This window comes from Anas platyrhynchos, chromosome 5 (assembly GCF_047663525.1).
Source record: "Anas platyrhynchos isolate ZD024472 breed Pekin duck chromosome 5, IASCAAS_PekinDuck_T2T, whole genome shotgun sequence".
NCBI classification, from domain to species: domain Eukaryota; kingdom Metazoa; phylum Chordata; class Aves; order Anseriformes; family Anatidae; genus Anas; species Anas platyrhynchos.
The window spans coordinates 46,173,084-46,191,553 of NC_092591.1; the positions used below are offsets into that span (position 1 = coordinate 46,173,084).

Consider the following 18,470-nt stretch of genomic DNA (forward strand, 5'->3'; position numbering starts at 1 on the left):
AAGCCTTTATGGTGTTGATGAAACAAGAATTAGAGTGTTATCTAGTTGAGTTTCCATATAGGCTGACAATCAGACACTTTGGGATTTATCAGAGGAACAATTCTGGAGTGAACAGCCTGCACCTGACAAGAGGTTTGAATGACAAAGCTTGACCCAGTAGTGGAAGCAACTATGCTGGTGACTAGGAAGACAATAACTTCCTGCTTTGTTCCCCAGACAGATTCACTGTTTTCAGTTTTTGGTTGATACTAGTCTGAATTAGCTGCAAAGGTAATAGCCTGGTGCAAGATATATCAAATGTGTGTATAGTCTAGGAGCTGTTAAATTTCACTTACATCTGCACCTGCCCTTGCCTGGAGAAGCATCGAAGCTGAAAAACACGCACTGTGCAAGTGCTTTCCCCTGAAGTTGTGTGAGAAATAATACTGGTTCCTTCAATCTGCCTACTGTGAAAAATAAATTCATGAGATTGCCTCTCCCAAGGGCTGACTTACATTGAGCGACATACCTTAAAATGCCTTTCTGAGCATGTTATACAAAACAATTTTTCTAGTATGCTGCATATTCCATGTGCATTTTTTTTTTCTGGTTGACCTTCTCAGATCAGGTGCTGCCACCGATTCAGTGGAAGAAATCTCATTTATTTGACGTGCGCAATGACCTCCTGTTAATGTCCTTCCCCTCCTCTACACCAGTGGTAACACTTAAGCTAAAGAGAAGTTCCTTTAGCAAGCACAAGGATTGTTGGAGGTTGACACGAGCCCTGCTCTGCCACCGTCTTCATCTCATAGCATTCTCAGCGCTCTTTATAGGAATGAGCTCCCTGGCTTGCATAAGGTAATGTTGAAAGAGGTCACTGTCCTCCTTGTAGGGGTGAAGGCCTGTCTTACACAGAGCCCTTGTCCCTGTATTTTAAGAGAAGAGTGTTCCTTTAGGGTTACAACGGTTTGGGTGGTGTACAGCACTCTGAGGCCAGGATCTTGGGTGGCAGCTCGTTTCCGTGTGGGAAATGCTTCATAATTACCAAGCAGTACAGGTAGGTACCCTTGCCCCACCATGAGGATTTAAAAGCAATTAAGTTGTTCCGCAATTTAGCTGTTTTCCTGTCCCGTAAGAGAATGCAAATAGGTGAGAGTGTGAGGAAGAACTGCTCTGAGTCCTCTACGTTACGGGCAGCTGAAAACAGGAGGCCGGGATCCTCCCGTCATTTGTCGAGCGTGGTGATCAAGGGCTTGGTGTGTCTGCCCAGGCGTGCTCGAGCTGTTGGGAGCTGCTCTGGGCATGGATGGAGAAAGAGAGGGTGGGGTTCCCGTGCAGAGCCCGGGGAGGCGGGGAGCCACACAAGAGGAGGAAATGAAAGGGGGAGGCCGAGCGATCGGGAGGATCCAGCCGGTGCTGCGCTGCAGGGCCATGGCCCAGCCCAGAGCCTGTGAGTAGTTGCCCCAGCTCTTCGTGCTGCCCACGGGGCCTGGTTCGGATGGTGGTGGGAGCCCTTTGGCTTGTCTTTCTGGAGGAGAGAGGCAAGAAGAGGTGTTTGGGAGCGGGTCAAAGCTGGCTTTCCAAGCAGGCTCGTGGCACGCTCCAGGTTTAGGTGGTGATGCTGAAAGCTCCTGAGCCCGGCATCTTGCGCAAGGGGGTGCCACGCGCGGCGTCATCCGGCGAGGAAGTGAAACAAGGGAGAGGAGAGCGAGTTCAGCTCTATTTGCTTCTAGTCCTGACCCCCGGCTCTATTCTCACGTGCAAATCCCTCTGCCATAAGCACCCTCCTTTTGGGGCTGCTCTGGCCCAAGGCCTTCCGCAGCTCCCATCTCCTGCTCCCTATCCTCTGGGACACCCCTGCTCTCCCTGCCTTATTCCCTGGCCTCCTTGGGCTGGCAGCAGTGATTTGGGGAGTCGGAGCCTGCATCTGGAGGGGGAGGATGTGAGAGAGGAAGTGTCTGATCTCGCCAGCCCTGGCCTCAAAGCATCATTGCCTTGGCTGTGGTCTGGCGCTGGGGGTGGGTGGCAGCACAAGGGCGATCTGGGCAGGTTATCTGGGGAGCAGCTCTCCGCCACGTGCTGGCTCTGCCCTGCCAGCCCGCTGCTGAAATAAGGGCTGCTGCATCTGCTGGCACAGCTCTCACAGTGCTCTAATGAAAGCAAAGCTGTTATTGCAACCCTGGGGCTCCCGGCCGAGATGCGGTGGGCACCATTTCTTCTGCCGCTTCCCCCATCTTCAGGCCCAGACAAGATCCTCTCGTCTCGGCTTTGTTCCCTCTCCTGAGTGGGGCCAGGAGCTGTGGTCACGCTGCTCAAACAGCTCTTTGCGTTTAGCCTCAGCTTTGCCTTGCTGGACAGAATGGTCTCAAATTTTGCCAAGCACAAGGTCTCAAGAGAGCAAACGATCTGCCCCTGTGCGGCTGAAAGGCTCTCTTCCAGCAGGCCGGCAGCTGCGTGGTGTCCTTACAAACCTTTCCTGTCCCACGTGCCCAGGTCCAGAGCAGGACTGCTTGCGGGAGGTGACTCTCTCCACCCAGAGGCTGCGGGTGCTGCCCCCAGCAGTCCTGAGCAATCCCGCGCTGGAGAGCCTTGACCTCGACAGGAACAAACTCAGGAGCATCGCCGGCGTTTCTAAGCTTCGCAACCTGAAGAAGCTCATACTGTCCAAGAACGAGATCGTGGACTTTCCCAGAGAAATCCAGAGACTGGTCTGGTTAGAGAAGCTCGAACTGAATCAGAACCAAATCCGAGTCATCCCAGAGGGGATTTTCTCTCATCTCCCAAGGCTTAAGCATTTGCGGCTGAACAACAACCGTCTGGGTGCTCTCCCCAGGGACCTGGCAGCCTGTCGAGGCAGCCTCCAGTACCTCAACATCTCCAACAACCTGTTTCGAACCTTCCCCCAGCCTGTCCTGCAGCTGGCAAACCTACAGGAGCTCCACGTGCAGAATAATGCCCTTCGCCAGCTCCCCAAGGAGCTGTTCCAGGGGCAGTCCCTGAAAATGTTTAGGGCCAACGGGAACCCGCTCAGGGAGCCACCCAGCGAAGTGTGCGCCGGTGGCATCCAGCAGATCCTGAATTACTTCAACCAGCTCCAACATGGTTCAGGGCAGGAGGACAAGAGGGTCAAAACCATGTTCCTGGGGGCCTCGCTGGCAGGGAAATCCACCATCTGCAAGAGCCTGAAGCAGAGACAAAGCAAACTGGTGCCCAAGGAAGAGCGGACGGTTGGGATAGAGATCAGCGAGTTCCGGATCGATGACTTCACTTTTCTCTTCTGGGACTTTGCTGGCCAGCTGGAGTATTACATGACTCACCATGTGTTCATCACCCCACAGGCACTTGTCATCCTTGTCATCAACCTCCACAGGTAAGTGCTGAATTCAAGGCAGAGCGGGAGCAGACAAACGAACCTGGGTTGGGTAAGCTTTTCCTTTCCATGTCCACAATTCTTGCCAGTTCCATTGTACCTTCATGGCTGTTCTCTGCTGGACTAAATAGATCTCACTCTCCCCCTTTTTGGAGATCACATTTTTTATTAAGCCACTAGATCTGGCATCACCTTACTAAAGCCCCCTGTTTTGAGAGGTTTAAGCATTAACTTGTCTTGTGGCAAGTGATCCCAGTTTATGTGGTCCCCAGCTTTGCTTTCTGCCTCAGAGATTCCTCTTCAAGGACTCAGTCTTCAAAGGTTCAGAGCACTAGATGTGAATTTGGGAATTTTTCTCTCTCTCCCTCCCCAGGTACCAAACTAACGATGACACGTTCAAGGACCTTGTTGGTTTCTGGATCAACAACCTGTCCATGCGAGTCCCAAACTCGGTGGTGCTTCCTGTGGGAACCCACGTGGACTGCTGCCGGGAGGGAGAGGTGGAGGAGAAGAGGTCCGACATCATGTCCAAGATCGCGGCCATGCTGGTGGAGAGAAAAAACAACCTTGCTCACTTCATCAACAACCTGGAGGACAGCGAGGAGCCTGAGTTTTATGTGGACCAGTGGGAGAGGCTGAAGGAGATGGAGAACCACATGTTAACCGTAGGGCCGATTATTGTGGATTTGCTGCAGCTATCAGGGGAGCTGGGCAAGCTTGCAGGGTTTGGGATGCTTACACAGGCCTGTTTAGTGGGGTAGCTGTCCTTCCTGTGGTGCTTAGCACACTGTTCAGTGTGGCGAACCTCCGAGGATGCAGCGCTTCACTGGGCAACCAGGAGCGCTGCTTGGCTTCCCTCAGCAGGGCGTCCACCATTTTGTGTGGCCCTGGCCTCCGCCGGTCTTCCCTTTGGCAGGTGTGCGTGCTTCTTCTCTTCCAGATCTTAGACTTAGTTGCTGTCAACTGCACGAACCACCGTGACATCAAAAGGCTCGAAGCCACGATTCTGGAGCACGTGAGGAACGAAGAGCTCTTCCCCGAGGTGGTCCGGGTGCTGCCGCCTGTCTACCGGCAGGTGGAAGCCGCCATCGTGGATATCGCGCAGGGCGAGGAGGTGGCCGAGCACGGTGAGCGGTTTTGGTTTCCAAAACCTATGTTTTGCCAAATTTATTTAACGCCCCTAGCCCCTTCTCTGTGTCTTCAGTGACGGGCCTAGCAGGCAGCCCTGGTTTCTCACTCACATTTCCAAAGCAAAAGAAAAAAATTTCCTGCACCACCTGAGTCCTCTCTGGCTCCCCTGCAGCTGCAGGGCTAGAGGATGAGGAGCAAACTCCAGTGTGTTGTGGAGATAAGCCACATTTTGTTGCCTGTCTCCCTGTGCTCTCTGCATGACTAAATGACACTGAGATTAAACTTGCCTCAGAGGTCTTCTAGTGGGAAACAAGCCATACGCTCAAACACTGAAAAAAGCAGAATCAGCCTCACTTTTCAGGTGCTCCACTGAGGTTCTGGCAGGCCATCAGCACCCACCAGCGCTGAGGCAAGGCAATGCCATGGGAGCTGGAGGGTGGCGGGGCGAAGCATTGCTGCTTCCTGCACGGTGGCTTCGCTACAGCGCCCCAAGGGACGTGTGTGCAGATGGGGACACTCCCCTGGCACTCATCGTGAGCGGCGGCGGAGCTGGTACCTCCCTGGGGACGCCTGTGCACACCTTTTGCATGCCCTCTGAGCTTTGCTTCTCAGGCCTCTGCTGCAGCACCGCAGCAGGACAGCCCAAGGTGGGCAAAGCACCTTGTGCCATGGGCACCGAGCATCGCTCTGGTCCCGGCTGCTGCCCTAGGGGTGGCACGGCCTGTGTGACTATGGGTACTGGTGGTGCTCCTTGGTTCTGCAAAGCCTCCGACTGCTGGCTTGGCAGCTGTGGGCAGCGTGCTGAGCACCAGCGTCTCCCTCTAGGCATGATGGACCTCCAGTACCTGCTCAGCAAACTCTCCCTGCGCGAGCACCTGGCCAGCCTGGACAGAGAGCTGCTGCAGGACATCTTGCGGTACCTCCACCGCATCGGGCTCATTGTGTGGTACGAGGAAATCAAGCACCTGGAAAGCACCGTCTTCCTGCAGCCCACCTTCCTCATCACTATGTTCAGGGTAAGCACGGGCACAAAGACCACGATCTCTGCACAGCCCGAGTTCGGCGGTGCTCCTCTCGCTGCAGCCTCCTGCCTCCCTTTCTTCCTGCGCAGCTCCTCGTGAGGTACCGCCTGGTCCAGCAGCTGGAGAGCATCTCCGTGGACACGCTGATTGCAGAGCACGCCACCATCAGAGACAGGTCCAACTGGGTGTGGACCTTCAAGTCAAAGGCAATGCTGTGCCACCGGGCAGTGCGGGCTCTGGTGAAGTACCAGCTCTGTTCGGAAGGGATGCAGGACGTCTTTGAGGAAATCATGGGGTACAAGCCCCACAGAGGGAGAGGGAAGCTCTTCAGCCTCCTGGAGCACTTCGAGCTCTGCCTGGAGGTGAGGCACGCCAAAGCTCTCAACCCACAGGCCTGCGAGTTTGTGCCTGGGAAGCCATGGGAGACCACGCAGGGCCAAGGGGAGTCCTGGTACTTGTTCCCAACCTACCTGAACCAGACCGAAGAGGTCGCTGAGGTGTGGGGAGGAGATCACCCCGAGGACCTCCACATCCGTGCCTACTTCTCACCTGAAATACCGGAGGGTTTCTTTCAGAGGTAAGCAGTTGTTTCTGGCCGTGCTGAGGCTGGTGTTGGGGTTGGTTTGGGACACAGCAGCTATGACAGGCTCTCAGCTGTGGCAACCAAAACAGCTGAGGCACAAGGCCAGGACTCGGGAGACCATGGTGGGACCTCAACTCTACCCCAGACTTGTGGGGCTGTACGTGAATCATTTTAATGTTTGCTGACTGGATGTGAACAAGGAAAACAGTCCTTCTGCTTTACCTTTCATGCAGGGTGGTTTTTGGCAGGCCACAGGGCTAGTCTGCCTATCCAGGCACTTTGAGATCTCCCAGTCCCACTACAGCAGAGAGCTGGGAAGGGTCCAGTTTCCACTGGGATAGTTCCAGTTTCCGGAAGGTCTCCTGGGGTTCTTGACTTGTACCCAGAGTTTTATCTGGTGGCCAAACATGGAAGCAGCTCTTGGCTTAAGAGGCTGCTTGAGCTTTTGAGGTCCTCTTTTATCTTCTAGCTCGATCCTGGCTGATGTTGGCTCTGTATTTCTGAGGCCCACCAGGTGCCACTCTTTCTCCATGAGCGGGAGGAAGGAGATTAAAGCTTCAGGCAATCTACCTGCAGGTTCCTGGTGAAAGCTTGTTCCTTCTACTCCACACACTGGGTGGCCAAGATGACCTGTCTGCTCATATGCAACGGCAAGCCTCTGCTGATCAAAGAGAACAACCAGAGGGCGTACAGCTACCTGGAGCTCCGAAGCAGAAAGCCAGCAGGAACAACGGGTAAGGATCCCTGTCCCCGTGCAGCCTGTGTGCTGTGCTGGTGCCATGGCTCCCAGCCAAAAACCTCTGCAGCAATTCCCTTTGAAGAGGGCTGGAAATTGGTTAAGGCGAAAAGCAGCTGGCACACCGGTTCTGATGGACACAACCAAGCAGGAAATGATCCACGTTCACCCAGGCCACCACTCTGGGTGGTCATGAGTAACTGTGACTTTCTCCTTCTGTCCTGAAGGATTCCAGTTTACCTGGGACTTCCTCATGGCTGTCGTGTTCATCGTCCAGAAGCTCTCAGAGGAGTGGCCAGGGCTGCACGTGTGCGTGAAGACGCCTTGCCGGACTGCCGGCTGTCCTGCGGAGCTGGTCTGGCCAGACATGGATGGCAAAAACGCTGTGTATGTATGTGCTGTCTCACCAGGCACGAGGCTGGAGCCCGATGGCTGCTGTTGCAGTGCCAGGGAGGCTGATCAGCTTTTAAAAGATGTGTTGAATTCATTGTAATGCTGCCGGGCCCTGTGCTGCCCTTCTGAGCCCGTGCCACACAGGTGGTAGCATTTAATGGCACGAGAAACTCGAGCAAGGAAGGAAAGGAGAAAAAAGTTGAGACGGGGGCTTAGGGAAAAGTCACATAATGTCCTCTCAAGCTTGGTCTGGGACAGGGCAGTGCCAGATTCCCCCCATTTCATAAGGAGCCAGGGGCTCGGGCACCCAGGGAGGCGGCCCCATCCCAAAAACCACAGGGCCCTACATCAGAGTGGGAAGAGGGATCCTCGCCCACCGCCTTGGCACCATCTTCCATGGGAAGTGCTGAAGGCAGATCCTGCTCATTCTTATCCTTGGGGCTTTTTCCCTTACAGGACGAAGGAAGAAGTTAAAACCTGTGGAACGTGTGGTCATCGGTTTGGAACAGAGCTGCTCTTACCAAAAGGTGAGCCTGGAAAGGGCAGCGCCACAGAGCAGCCAGACGAGAAGCAGGGGGTTAAATGGGAGGTGTGGGGGTAAAGGGGCATGTTTACTGTCTTTAAATGGTGAGGAGCTTGTAGGGGAAATCCCATGCCAGGTGCCTGCTCACTTCATGGCCGTCTCTTCCTGGCCCAGCAGTGGCAGCGAGCAGCCTTTGTGCAATTCGGTGGGTTGCAAACCCTTTTGGTTCGGGGCGTCTCACCCTATGGGCAGGCCCTGGCCACCACGCCGGCGGTGGCTGTGACAGCCAGGCCAACACGGGCTGTGCTCCCCCTTCCCACTGCCCATCATGCCTGGAAGCACGTCCCCCGACACCCAAACCGCAGCAGTTTTCCCTCTCTCGCTGAGCCCAAAGCAGCTGCTACCCGCTGTCCTGTCACCAGTGGGGCTCCCTGTTTATCTTTAGGGTTGAATAACTCAGTGGCTGGGTTTATGGGAGCGGAGTTGCCTAACAGCTGACGGTCCCCTCCTGCATCCCCGCAGTGCCCACGCACCCGGAGGTGCCCCCGGCGCAGCCAGCCGTTCACTACTACGTGACCAGCTACGGCACCACCACCTTTGGACCCAGCAGCATCCACGTCAACCGGCAGGTAGGTGGGGGCCCTGCGTGGCAGGTCCCCTGCCCGTGTCCCCGTGCCACCCTCCCCACGCAGCTCCATGCAGCAGGCTGATCCTGTGGCGCTCCCCCGTGCTCTGTGTTGCCGTGACTCTATTTTTTGTTTCCAGAACATCTCAAGTGAGTAACCTCAGGCCAGCAGGGAGGTGCTTGTGGAAGACATAAATATTACTTTTAAGGCAGAGACGAGCTGTCCTCAACATGTTTTCTTCCTGGCATGCAAGTCCTGCATGCATCCCTGATGCATGGAAATAAATACATAAATAAATGCATCCTTCATGTGTGGGAAGTTGCCTCGTCTCCAGAGGACAGCGTGCTCACAGCTGCTGCCGTACGAGCCCAGTGTCAGCAGCTACGAGACAAAGCACAGCAGCAATTTGGTGCCCCAAAGGTTAATAATTTAGCTGCAAAGGCCACTTCTGGTTCTTGAGCTGCACGTCAAGCAGCCTACTCCCTGCTGCCGGGGTTAACCCCTGCCTCGATCCCTTTCCCAAAGGGGACGTGGTCGCTGTTGGGCTGCAGCTGGCCGCGGCTCTGCTGGGACAAAGCTGGCCCGGGGGCTTCAGGGCACGAAGGGCTCTGGGCAGATGTCTATGCAACACCAGCAAGCAGGAAGCACTTTTATATATACATATATTTAAACTTAAAAAAAAAAATAATCAGAAAAATAAATCTGTAAGTGACCACACTACAAAAACCCAGGTTAGCAGCTGCCCGTACTGGCTGAGAGGAGCTGAGTGTCAGTTCCAGCACCGGCCGGTGAAACTGTCCTTGGGGGTGGAGGAGGAGGGAGCCCACCTCTGATGCCCCGCCGCTGCTGCAGGGGTAAAGTGCCGCACAGCCAGAGCAGAGGCTCTGCCAACCACTTCTGGTGCTTTTAGAGCTGCTTTCTCTTGGAGGGTGGGACGTGGCTGGCCTGCATGGCCCCAGGTGTGCTCTGCTAATTCTCAGTCAGCACCTGCGGCCAGAGCAGGTGCTGCGCAGCGGGGAGATCAGTCCGTCCAGATGCAACAGCACCCGAAAACACTCTGCAAGCGCCGCAGAAGAGGCCGGAGGGGGCAGTGGCAGGGGGTGTCAGTCTATCTGCATGTTGTACTGCTCGATGAGCTCGTAGAGGTTGAAGGAGTCGGAGAGCTGCAGGCTGACGTTGCCGCTGTTGAGGGAGGAGGCTCCCTGCCGCTGCACCTGCTCGTACCAGTGCTCGCAGAACTTGGGCACCAGCTGGGGCAGAAAAGGGGCACCGTGTCCTGCAGGCAGCCCTTGTGGCCCCGTCCCCCTAGAGCTGAGGAAGGAGGCACCCAGGGCACCCCTGTCCCCGAGGGGCCCACTCCACGTGTACCCAGCCCCACATTGCCCCCAGCCCCTGAGGGCTCCCCCCCCAGCTTCCCACCTCCCGCGGCCCCCAGGAACACCTCCCCAGGCTGTAGGGGTGGCCGTCAGCCCCCTCGGGGCCGCTCACCTTCACCAGGATGAGCTTGGACTCCTTGGGCTTGCAGTTGGAGAAGCACTGCCCGAAGCAGAGGAAGATGGTGAAGTCGGGGGAGCGCTCCCTGCGGTTGTCGCGGAAGTCCCTGAGGTCTGCAAAGCAAAGGCCGGGCTTGGCTTCGGGGCGAGCCCGAGAGACGGCAGCGGGCACCGTGGGGACAAAAGGGACGGGAGGGGTTGGGTGGTGCCCAGCCTGGGGCTGCCCCCTTCCCACCACCTCCACCCTTCCTTCCCTACCTGTGCAAAACCTGTGGAAGTCGAAGATGGAGGTCTCCTGGTCCCGGCACAGGAGGTTGGGTGGGGGTCTCCCGTTGTCGAGCTGCTGCGACAGAGCCCAGAAGACCTTGCACTTCTTCAGGCGGGTGGCGAAGAGCTTGCCGGCGCGCTGCTCCAGCCGCAGCCCCACGCCCAGCAGCAGCTCCTCGGTGTACTGCCGCTGCTTGCTATCGGCCAGGCCCTCGGGGCTGGGGAAGAAGACGTGCTGCCCCGGCTGCAGGACCACCACCGGGTCCAGGGACTGGTAGGTCAGCAGGCACTGCCTGTCATTCACCACCTCCTGGTGGACCGTCTTCCCCCGGTAGTAGATGGTGACATCCAGGTGTGGGGGGATCCCTGCGACAAGCAGCGGTCAGCAGCAGCCCCCAAAAACATCGACCCGCTCCCTCCTCCAGCCCCTCACCTGTGTCATCCACGGGCGGCGCGGGGCTGGCGTTGGGGTGGAAGAGCAGCTCCTCGCCCGGGGACAGTGCAGGGACAGCAGGCTCTGCCTCGGCAGGGTGCGTGTGGCACGGCAGCGGCACGGCTCCTGTGACAGCACGGGGACAGCGTCAGCCTCACAATTTGGGGACATCCTCCCCCATTCACTTCTCGCCCCATTATGTTGGTTTCCCGTGTCCGGAGCCCTGCAGCACCCACCTGGGATGGTTTGCTCCCCCAGCAGCATGTGCTCCGAGGGGCCGTAGGCACCCAGCGGGGGCTGCTCCGCCGCGGGCCCCCACTCCTGAAACGCCGTCGGGGGGAGGCAGCCGCCTTGGCCAGGGCCGGGCTGGAGCAGAGCATCCTCATTGTGCAGGACATCCCCTGAGGAGACAGCACAGGTGGGGACAGGGTCACCCCCACCCCTCTGCGCCTCCCCCTGGCCCCAAGCAGGTCCCAGTCTCACCTGCGGGCGGCCAGGGGGACGGTGTGGGGTCAGTGTTGGAGATGTTGCAGTGCTGCAGCACCCACTGCAGCGTGTCCAGGTCCTCCAGCGTCATTGACTGCGTGGTGGGAGCAGTGGTGCTGCCTGGGGGGGCACGGTGGGGGGAGCTTTACCAGCCATCAGCAACCCCAAATTACATCCTTTGCTAGCCAGCAGGACCCTGCGGTGGCTTGGCCCTGGGGCAAACCCACCCAGGTGCCCCCCCCACGAGCTGGGGGACCGGTGCCTACCTCGGGGGACGATTTGTGGGGCCACATCGTGGTGGTTGAGCTCCAGCTGCAAAGGGAAGCAGGAAGGGGCTTTACTGACAGGGCCTGGGGCACGGGGTGGGTGCTGGGCTCCAGTTCTGGAGCACCCCAAGGATTTGGGGGACGGCGGATGCAGGCCCTGGCTCCCTGCCCTCCTGCCATGCTGACCCCGGTACCTGTGGCTGCTGCTGTGGCTGCTGCTGCGGTGGGGCGTCCGCCACGGGGACCCCAAACCCTGTGTCCTGGCCATGCTGGGGGGCAGCTGGAAGGAGAACGGGGTGAGGGGGGCGCCCCGAGCTCGGCCTCCCCTTCCCCAATTGCTCCTTGCGGGCCTGGGCTCACCTGAGGTGACGGCGAAGACCTTGTGAGGGTCGTCGCTGTTCTTGGAGTTGTCCTCCAGCGTCACGAACATGTGGGTGCTCCTCAGGGCGCAGCGAAAGTTGGTCTTCCACTTGGCAGGGTCCTCGGGGCTCCCCTCATACCTCCCGCTGGCCTGCGCCCAGGCCTGGGGGGCACGGGGGTGAGCGCGGGGACCCCGGCCCCGGGGGCACCCGGTGTGGGGGACGCTGGTGCCCCCTCCCCAAGTCTGCCCATCTCACCCACCGTGGAGACCTCACGGTCACTGCTGGCCTACACCTGTGCCCCCGCCTCGTGGTCAGCCCGTCCCCCCACACTGAGGAACTTGAGGTCGCTGCTGGTGGCCTCCATCTCGCCTCCCTTGCAGGCTTTGTGGTCTCTGCTCCCTGCACCCCCTCCCATCCAACCTCGACGGCCCAGGCGGGGCGGCCGCCTCTCCCCTCCCTCCCACCCACCTTGAAGATCTCGATGTCGCTGCTGGTGACATCCTTCCTGGCGTTGTGCTTCCAGGGGACGCGGAAGACCTTCTGGGCCGGGTTGATCCAGCAGAGCCCCGGGTACAAGCCGCTGTCGATGGCCTTCAGCAGCCACGGCCCAAAGCGCAGCTTCTGGGCGTCCCTGCGGGGGCACGGGGCCGTCACCGTGGGGGGCTCGGGGCTCGCAGCCCCCCGGCGCGGTGCTGGGCCCCCTGCCCGGTGGGCAGAGGCTGCCGCTTACCCTTCGCTCTCCGCCGCTGCCATGGTGTCCCCGCTGCCCTCGCTCCCCTCCTGGAGCCCCCTGCAGCAGCAGGACTGGCTGGGGGGTCCCGGTGCCTTTCCCCCCAACCTGTTGGTATCGGGGTTCCCTTCCGCGGGTGCCGGCTTTTATAGGATCGACAGTGGGAGCGGCTTTCCTGGAAATCACGTGGGGCTCCCGAAACTGAAACTGGCTGCTTGGGTGGCTGGGGGGGGAGGATGGGTGGCAGGCTGGGGGGTCACGGCACCGAGCTGCAACCCCTGGGGTCCCCTTTTTACACAGGGTCTCCCCCTTCCCCTCCACATCCCCGTCCCCACTGTGCAGGGGGCTTGGCTCAGGATGGGGGTGCACGGCCCCCCGAGCACCACCACGGTGATGGCAGGGGGTGAGCAGGAGCAGCTGCCAGCCCTGTTGTGCCCACCTGAAAGCAATTAGTGCCCTCCGAGGTAATTACTGCGCTGACCAGTGCCGTGCCGCAATATTTGTGACTCTACCCCTCAAACAACAACAACAACAACTCAGCAAATCCAGGCTGAAAGCTGCACTTGTAAGAGCTGCACCCCCGGGGATGGCAGGCCCGGAGGTGATGAGGGCTGGCGGGGGGGTCCCGGGCAGGATCAGGCCCCGCTGTGCTGGGGGGGGGCTTGGGGTGCCCGGTGCTGGCCTGGCCTGGCCTTGGCGGCTCCCGGCCCCGGTTTCGGTGCTGTGGCTGTGGTTTCCACATCCAGCACAGCTGCTGGCTGCTCTCGCTCCCCACAGGCTGCTCCAGCCCCAAAGAGCCAAGGCAAGGGAGGGCAGCACCCCAAAATGGAGTAATGGGGCCGGCCCCTGGATGCCCCAAAACGCCCGGGTCTGGCTGCGCCCGCCGCCACCGGGGCTTTCCAGGTGCACCGGCGGCTTGGCACAGCCACGCAGGGCTCAACCTTGAGGCTGGAAACTCCCGTGCCTCTTTTTTTATGTTTGCTTGCTCGATATTTATTGCGTGCCTTCTCCTTTCAGGCTGCCTGGGTTTGCACGCTAAGGGCGTGAGCGGGGAAATGGAGCTCCCGGGGTGAGGGCTCCCCGCACAGCCCGAGGACGGCACGGCTGCAGCACCACAGAGCCTCTTGCCACCTTGATGCAAATACCAGGGTTAAACGTAAAAAAATAAGAGGGGAAAATAATAAATCAGGCCTGATGCTGTGCATCCCCACGGGGACATTTCTGACGGGGTGCCTGCCTGCAGCTGCTGCGGCCCCGCAAGCCCCTGGGAGGGGGACGGAGGCTGGGGGCAAATTCTGTGCTGGAAAGGGGAAGCGGCGCCCGGGCGGGCTGCAGCTGGTTTCCAGTAAGTGCCGGGGGCCCGTCACGGAAAAGAGAAACAGAGCCCCCACTGCACCTCCGGGACTGGGGAGGCCACGCGTGAGACGAGGGGAAAATAGGGAATGGCACAGCTCAGGGCAGGCGGCAGTAGGGCTGAGCACTCGCTTCTCCCTGAGCCTGGCCCAGCTCTGGGGGGAGCATTTAAAACCAAGAAGCCCCTGGGGGCAGACAGGCAAAGGCCTTGCCCCAGGCCTCGAGTGCTGACACCCTGGGGCCCAAGCACCCGCTCTGGGCCCCTTTCTCCTTTACACTTCTCACTTGTGAGGAATTTTCCTCCTCCTTTCCAGGAACTTCTCCCTGTTGCTTAGGAGGAAGTGCTGAGAGGCTCCCAATAATTTCTTTGCTCCCCAATAATTTCTTCTCCTTCCTTGCCAGGATTTCCCCCCGGTACATTGTACAAAGTTCCCCCGCTGTCCCTCTCTGTTGCCCTGCAGGAAATTTCCCCATTACTTCCCAGGGACCCCTTCCTTGTCTTCCAGGAATGTTCCCCGTGGCTTTGCAGGACATTTCCCTCCCATTGGTTTTTGGGAAGCTCCTCCCTTGCTTCCTAGGAGATTTCCTTGTTCCTTTTCAGCAAATATTCACCCTCCTTTCTGGGAAGTTCCTCCCTCGCTCCCTAGCTTCTTTTGCTCCAGGAAATCTCCCCTTCATGCTCCAAAAAAATGTCACTTTCTAAGCATTTTCCCCCTTCGCTTTCCAAGATTTTTACCAATTTTTCAAAGGTTTTTTGTTTGTTTTGTTTTTGTTTTCAGAAAGACATTTTTTATTTTTATTTTATTTTTTTAAAGAAATGTCATTGTTGCTTCCTAGCACTTTTTCCTCTTTGCTTCCCGGGAGACACCCCATATGGTTTTCTATATCCTCCAGGAATTCCCATTGTGTTTTTGAGGAAATGCCCCTGTTAGCTCCCCCATTACTTTCTAGGCACACCACCTATTGTTTTCTACGAAATTCCAGATGATTCCCAGGAAATTTGCCCCTTTGCTTGTGACGAATTCCTCCCCCTAGAGCTTTCTAGGGCATTCCTACCTCGTCTTGCAGGAAATTTCCCCGTCACCCTCCAGGATATTTCACTGCAGCTTTTAAGGATTTCTCTCTCATTTCCCCAGACTTTTCCCTTTTGCTTTGTAGGATTTTCCTCCCCCTGCTTTAGGACATTTCCTCCTCGCTTTCCAGGCGCTGCACTTCTCAGCGCATTTCCCCCCTTTCCTTGCCCAGACCAGGCACTAAGCACCAAAAAGCTCCAGATCCAGTGCCAGGGCAGGGACAAGGTGACACAGGACAAAGTATGACCGAAAGGGGCCTGTGGCCAAGGGGAACCCCGTGCTGGAGCAATGGGGTTAGGTTGCTCCAGGTGCCACCTCTGCTGTCCCCTGCCCTGGGGACACGTCACCTGCAGAGAGGGGAGCAGAGACCTGGCCAGGGCGTGCAGAGCTGTGTTGCTTTAAGCACGTTTGTTTGCTTTTCTTTCTTAATACTGAAAAAAATAAACATTTAGAGGTTTCTATGAATAGGTGATTAACTGACTGGAATCCCCCCACTTCAACCTGTATTTGGCTTTTGGTTGGTGACAGCCTGCAGGGTCACAGCCACTGCCACCTCCCCAACCCCTCAGGTGCCCCCCAGCCCTCACCCTCCGAAATGCAGGGTGGGGAAAGCAGGGAGGAAAAGAGCTCCGAGCCCCCCCAAACTTACACCTTCATTTGGAAAACCATAAACGTCGGCCTCTCAGCAAGTGGGATTTGGGGTAGTTTGCTGCTTTCTGGTGTGCATCCCACCTCCCTTCCTTATTTTTGCAAAGCTCAGGCTGACTTCTTTCAATTTCCCCGTGAGGCAGCAGAGGAGCTGGAGGTTTCAGGAGGAGGGAGCAGTTCCATGAAGAGGTTTTTAAAAGCATCTAAAAGAAGGGGAACTTTCCCTCGATTTCAGCCCTGCACCTGCACCGAGTTTCCCCCCCAGCTGCCAACACTCAGACAGCACAAGGGGGGGGTCCCCGGGTCACCAGCTTTAAGGGGCAATCCCCGTGCAGAAGGGCGAGCAGAACCCCCCTGCTTTAGATGCAGGGTTTCTCTGAGGGACCCTCTTTGTGAATCACAAAGCAGCAAGGAAAAAAAAAAAAAGAAGAAAAAAGAAAACAGAAAACCACAAATCTTTCTCTTTTAATCCACCCAGAGGAAATCCAGAGCAAGAGCAGCATCACGGCACTACACACACCACAGACATCTATCGGACTCAGAGATCATCTCTGCACAGATTCCTTCCCAGGTACAAGGAAAAGTCATAAAAAAGGAAAGTGATTCACAGAAGCAAAGTGACAAGTAACGAATCAGCCACAGAACAACTTTTTTTTCTAAGAGAAAGGAGACACATCTAGGAAGAAGGCCCTCAACGCACAGGTTTGGAAAAAAAGACTAACCCAAGGACATTGAAACAGGGGTGGTTTTCTTTCAAACATTAAAAACATGGATTTTTTTGTTAAATTAATTTAAATATACATCTGAAACACGAACACCAAGCAAGCGCCTGGAGAAAAAAAGTGAAAAGAAGGAATGAAAAGTGGATTTGACTGGTTTAATTTAAACATCAAGGTCGGGTGGATTGCAGCAAATGGAATAAATAATGGAGATCACGCTGGGTTTGACGATCTAGCACTTAAGATAATTTAAGCTAGAATTAATAACACAGCCCAAGAGAGTACTTAGCAAGGAAGTCCTCTGACAAGTAATTTGATCTGGGCAGTATCCCTTTGACAGCGTGGGTTCTTCAGTGTGGATTTGCCCCCTGCCACCCAACAGCGATCACGACCCCAGGAGCGAGCAGGATGATGAGATTTTGTGGTCCGCAGGCCTCCATCCCGTAACCACGCAGGTGCCAACAGCTCCTCAGAGCACAACTAGACCTTGTGTTTTCACCTGGCGAGGTACAAACAAATGCACAGCCCTTACAATGTGGCTCCTAGAGCTTGGACCCTATGGAAATAGAACAGGTTCCTCCTTTCCTGCACCTGGGGCCAGGCCAGAAAATGCGCACGGCTAACCGTGCACCCGCTGCGGCCACCACTTGATGCTTGGGGCGGGGAGGCTGAAGGAATGTGAGTGGTTTCTTTTTACTTGGTTGGTTTTCCCTCCCCACAGCCCCTGCTTATTTAAAAAAAAAAAAAAAAAAAAAAAGGAAAAAATAGTTGATCCCAAGTTCCTCTCCCTCCCCTGCCTGCAGCCAAGCAGTGAAGCACCTTCAGACGTCCATAGGATCCCACGGACATGTTCCCTGCAGAGCAGCCAGCTCGGCTCTGCGTCTCGCTGATGTGCCTGTGACACCTAGCTGGGAGGGAAGTCCCTTTGCTTTAAAACAGAAATAATTACAAAACACTAGCAACGAGCCTCTTTCCCTTCCTCCGATCTCCAACAGATTCAACTAAGTCTAACTCAATTTTGAGCAAGGGAGAGGGAAGGGGCGGAGGTTTCCAGGCCAAGGAACTTGCCAGCTCCAGCATCCCCTCCTGCCGCCCCTCCAGCAGCGCTGGGCCCCCTGTGCAAAGCACCTGCCCCAGCTGGGGCCCAGCACAGCCAAGGAGGGGCTGAGGGGACACGGGACACTGCTGCCCCTCCAGCTCCTCCTCAGCCAGCTGCAGCCCCCAGGAAGGAAGAGGGAGCTGAGGTGGACGAGGGCTCAGGTTATTATTTTCCCCTCCCTCTTCCTTCCAGGTGCTGGGAGGAGACTTAGGGGTCTGCAGGCCCAGTCTGTGCTTACCAGTGTCCTTAAGAATGACAATTAAAAACAAACAACAAAAAAAGGAAAAAAAAAGAACAAGATATGCATAATTAGGTATTGTCCGTGGCAGGAGCAGGAGGGGGCAGGTTCCAGGTGAAGACAGAACAGGGACTCTCTCCCTCCCCATGCTTGCTCGTCTGGAGACCACCTCCGCTCGGCGCTCCGGCACAAACCCTTTGTGCTGTTGCTCTGACACCAATCGACACGGACGACGGACACGGGGATGAATTGGGCTCGGCAGAGGACGGGCAGGCACACGCAGGCATGCCGGGGCTAGGCCCGGTGCTTCGGGAGCATGTCCAGGAGGAACTCGGCGATGCCGATGAAGTAGACAACTTGTGCGATGCCGAAGAGAGGGGCGATGACCAGGGCTCGGCAGTACGCCCCTTTCAGGAAGGCCGTGGGCCCTTCCTTCTGCCAGATCTTCCTGGGGAGAGACAGCACAGCTCAGTGTCCACCTCATCCCTCCACGTGGTGGGACAGCCTCTGGCTTTCCGACCACCCCTGGTACTAAACCCAAGTCCCCACACATCATCTATCTCTCCCCACGGAGCCCCGTTCACCTCCCCGGCCAGGAGCAGAGGTGCCTGCACAGCTCGAGATATAAAACCAAGAGAACCCACTGCTGCAGCCAGTGCTTGGAGCTCTCCCGAGAGGGATACAAGGCTGAATGCTGTCGGATTTTCAAACAGGGCCTTGGGAGGCACAGCCACGCCAGAGCCTCCCTTTGCAAAATTAAAAGCTTGCTGTTGTGACAGCTGCGGCTTTGACAGGAAAGGGCCCTTTGCTATATTTGCATTGCTTAAAATAGGAGCAAGTTCCCTTTTATGTACCTATATATATGGCCAGTATATATCTGGTCTCGTATATACTTATATACCTATATACACAGGTATCTGCATATACACACAGATATCTG

The 18,470-nt window shown here is 56.8% G+C and overlaps 3 protein-coding genes and 1 long non-coding RNA gene across 15 annotated transcripts in view; 2 read left to right on the plus strand and 2 right to left on the minus strand.

The window, feature by feature from the left end:
- The first annotated feature begins 614 nt into the window (after positions 1-614).
- On the plus strand, positions 615-8,663 carry LOC101793943 (malignant fibrous histiocytoma-amplified sequence 1 homolog). The gene is made up of 11 exons (XM_038179150.2): positions 615-1,429; positions 2,473-3,349; positions 3,723-4,014; positions 4,290-4,476; positions 5,306-5,496; positions 5,592-6,079; positions 6,662-6,819; positions 7,049-7,208; positions 7,671-7,741; positions 8,260-8,366; positions 8,503-8,663. Exons 1-11 carry the CDS (start codon positions 1,282-1,284, stop codon positions 8,518-8,520), a joined length of 2,697 nt encoding a protein of 898 aa, XP_038035078.2. The 5' UTR covers positions 615-1,281; the 3' UTR covers positions 8,521-8,663.
- A 345-nt stretch (positions 8,664-9,008) lies between these two features.
- Positions 9,009-12,569, minus strand: IRF7 (interferon regulatory factor 7). Of its 4 annotated transcripts, none has more exons than XM_072038953.1 (11): positions 12,401-12,569; positions 12,139-12,301; positions 11,669-11,831; positions 11,514-11,588; positions 11,309-11,353; positions 11,040-11,162; positions 10,793-10,957; positions 10,557-10,682; positions 10,115-10,489; positions 9,852-9,970; positions 9,009-9,613 (listed from the first exon to the last, which is right to left on the minus strand). In XM_072038953.1, the coding sequence occupies exons 1-11, from the start codon at positions 12,421-12,423 to the stop codon at positions 9,467-9,469; spliced, it is 1,524 nt and encodes a 507-aa protein (XP_071895054.1). In that variant the 5' UTR covers positions 12,424-12,569; the 3' UTR covers positions 9,009-9,466. The 4 variants fall into 4 exon arrangements, with proteins under 4 accessions (XP_071895054.1, XP_038035080.2, XP_071895055.1 ...); XM_038179152.2 differs by having other exon boundaries at positions 11,309-11,354; positions 11,503-11,588; XM_072038954.1 differs by lacking the exon at positions 11,040-11,162.
- A 143-nt stretch (positions 12,570-12,712) lies between these two features.
- On the plus strand, positions 12,713-16,505 carry LOC140002656 (uncharacterized). Of its 2 annotated transcripts, none has more exons than XR_011809768.1 (3): positions 12,713-12,864; positions 13,418-13,745; positions 15,953-16,505. It is a non-coding gene; the product is annotated as an uncharacterized lncRNA (long non-coding RNA). The 2 variants fall into 2 exon arrangements; XR_011809767.1 differs by lacking the exon at positions 12,713-12,864 and adding an exon at positions 12,886-13,001.
- SLC25A22 (solute carrier family 25 member 22) overlaps positions 15,921-18,470 on the minus strand; it is a 38,234-nt gene continuing 35,684 nt past the window's right edge. For all 8 annotated transcript variants that reach the window (XM_072038955.1, XM_038179156.2, XM_027458150.3 and 5 more), the window contains one exon: positions 15,921-17,978. In XM_072038955.1, coding sequence (XP_071895056.1) covers positions 17,825-17,978 — 154 coding nt within the window. In that variant the 3' untranslated portion in view covers positions 15,921-17,824. The remainder of the gene's footprint in view (positions 17,979-18,470) is intronic.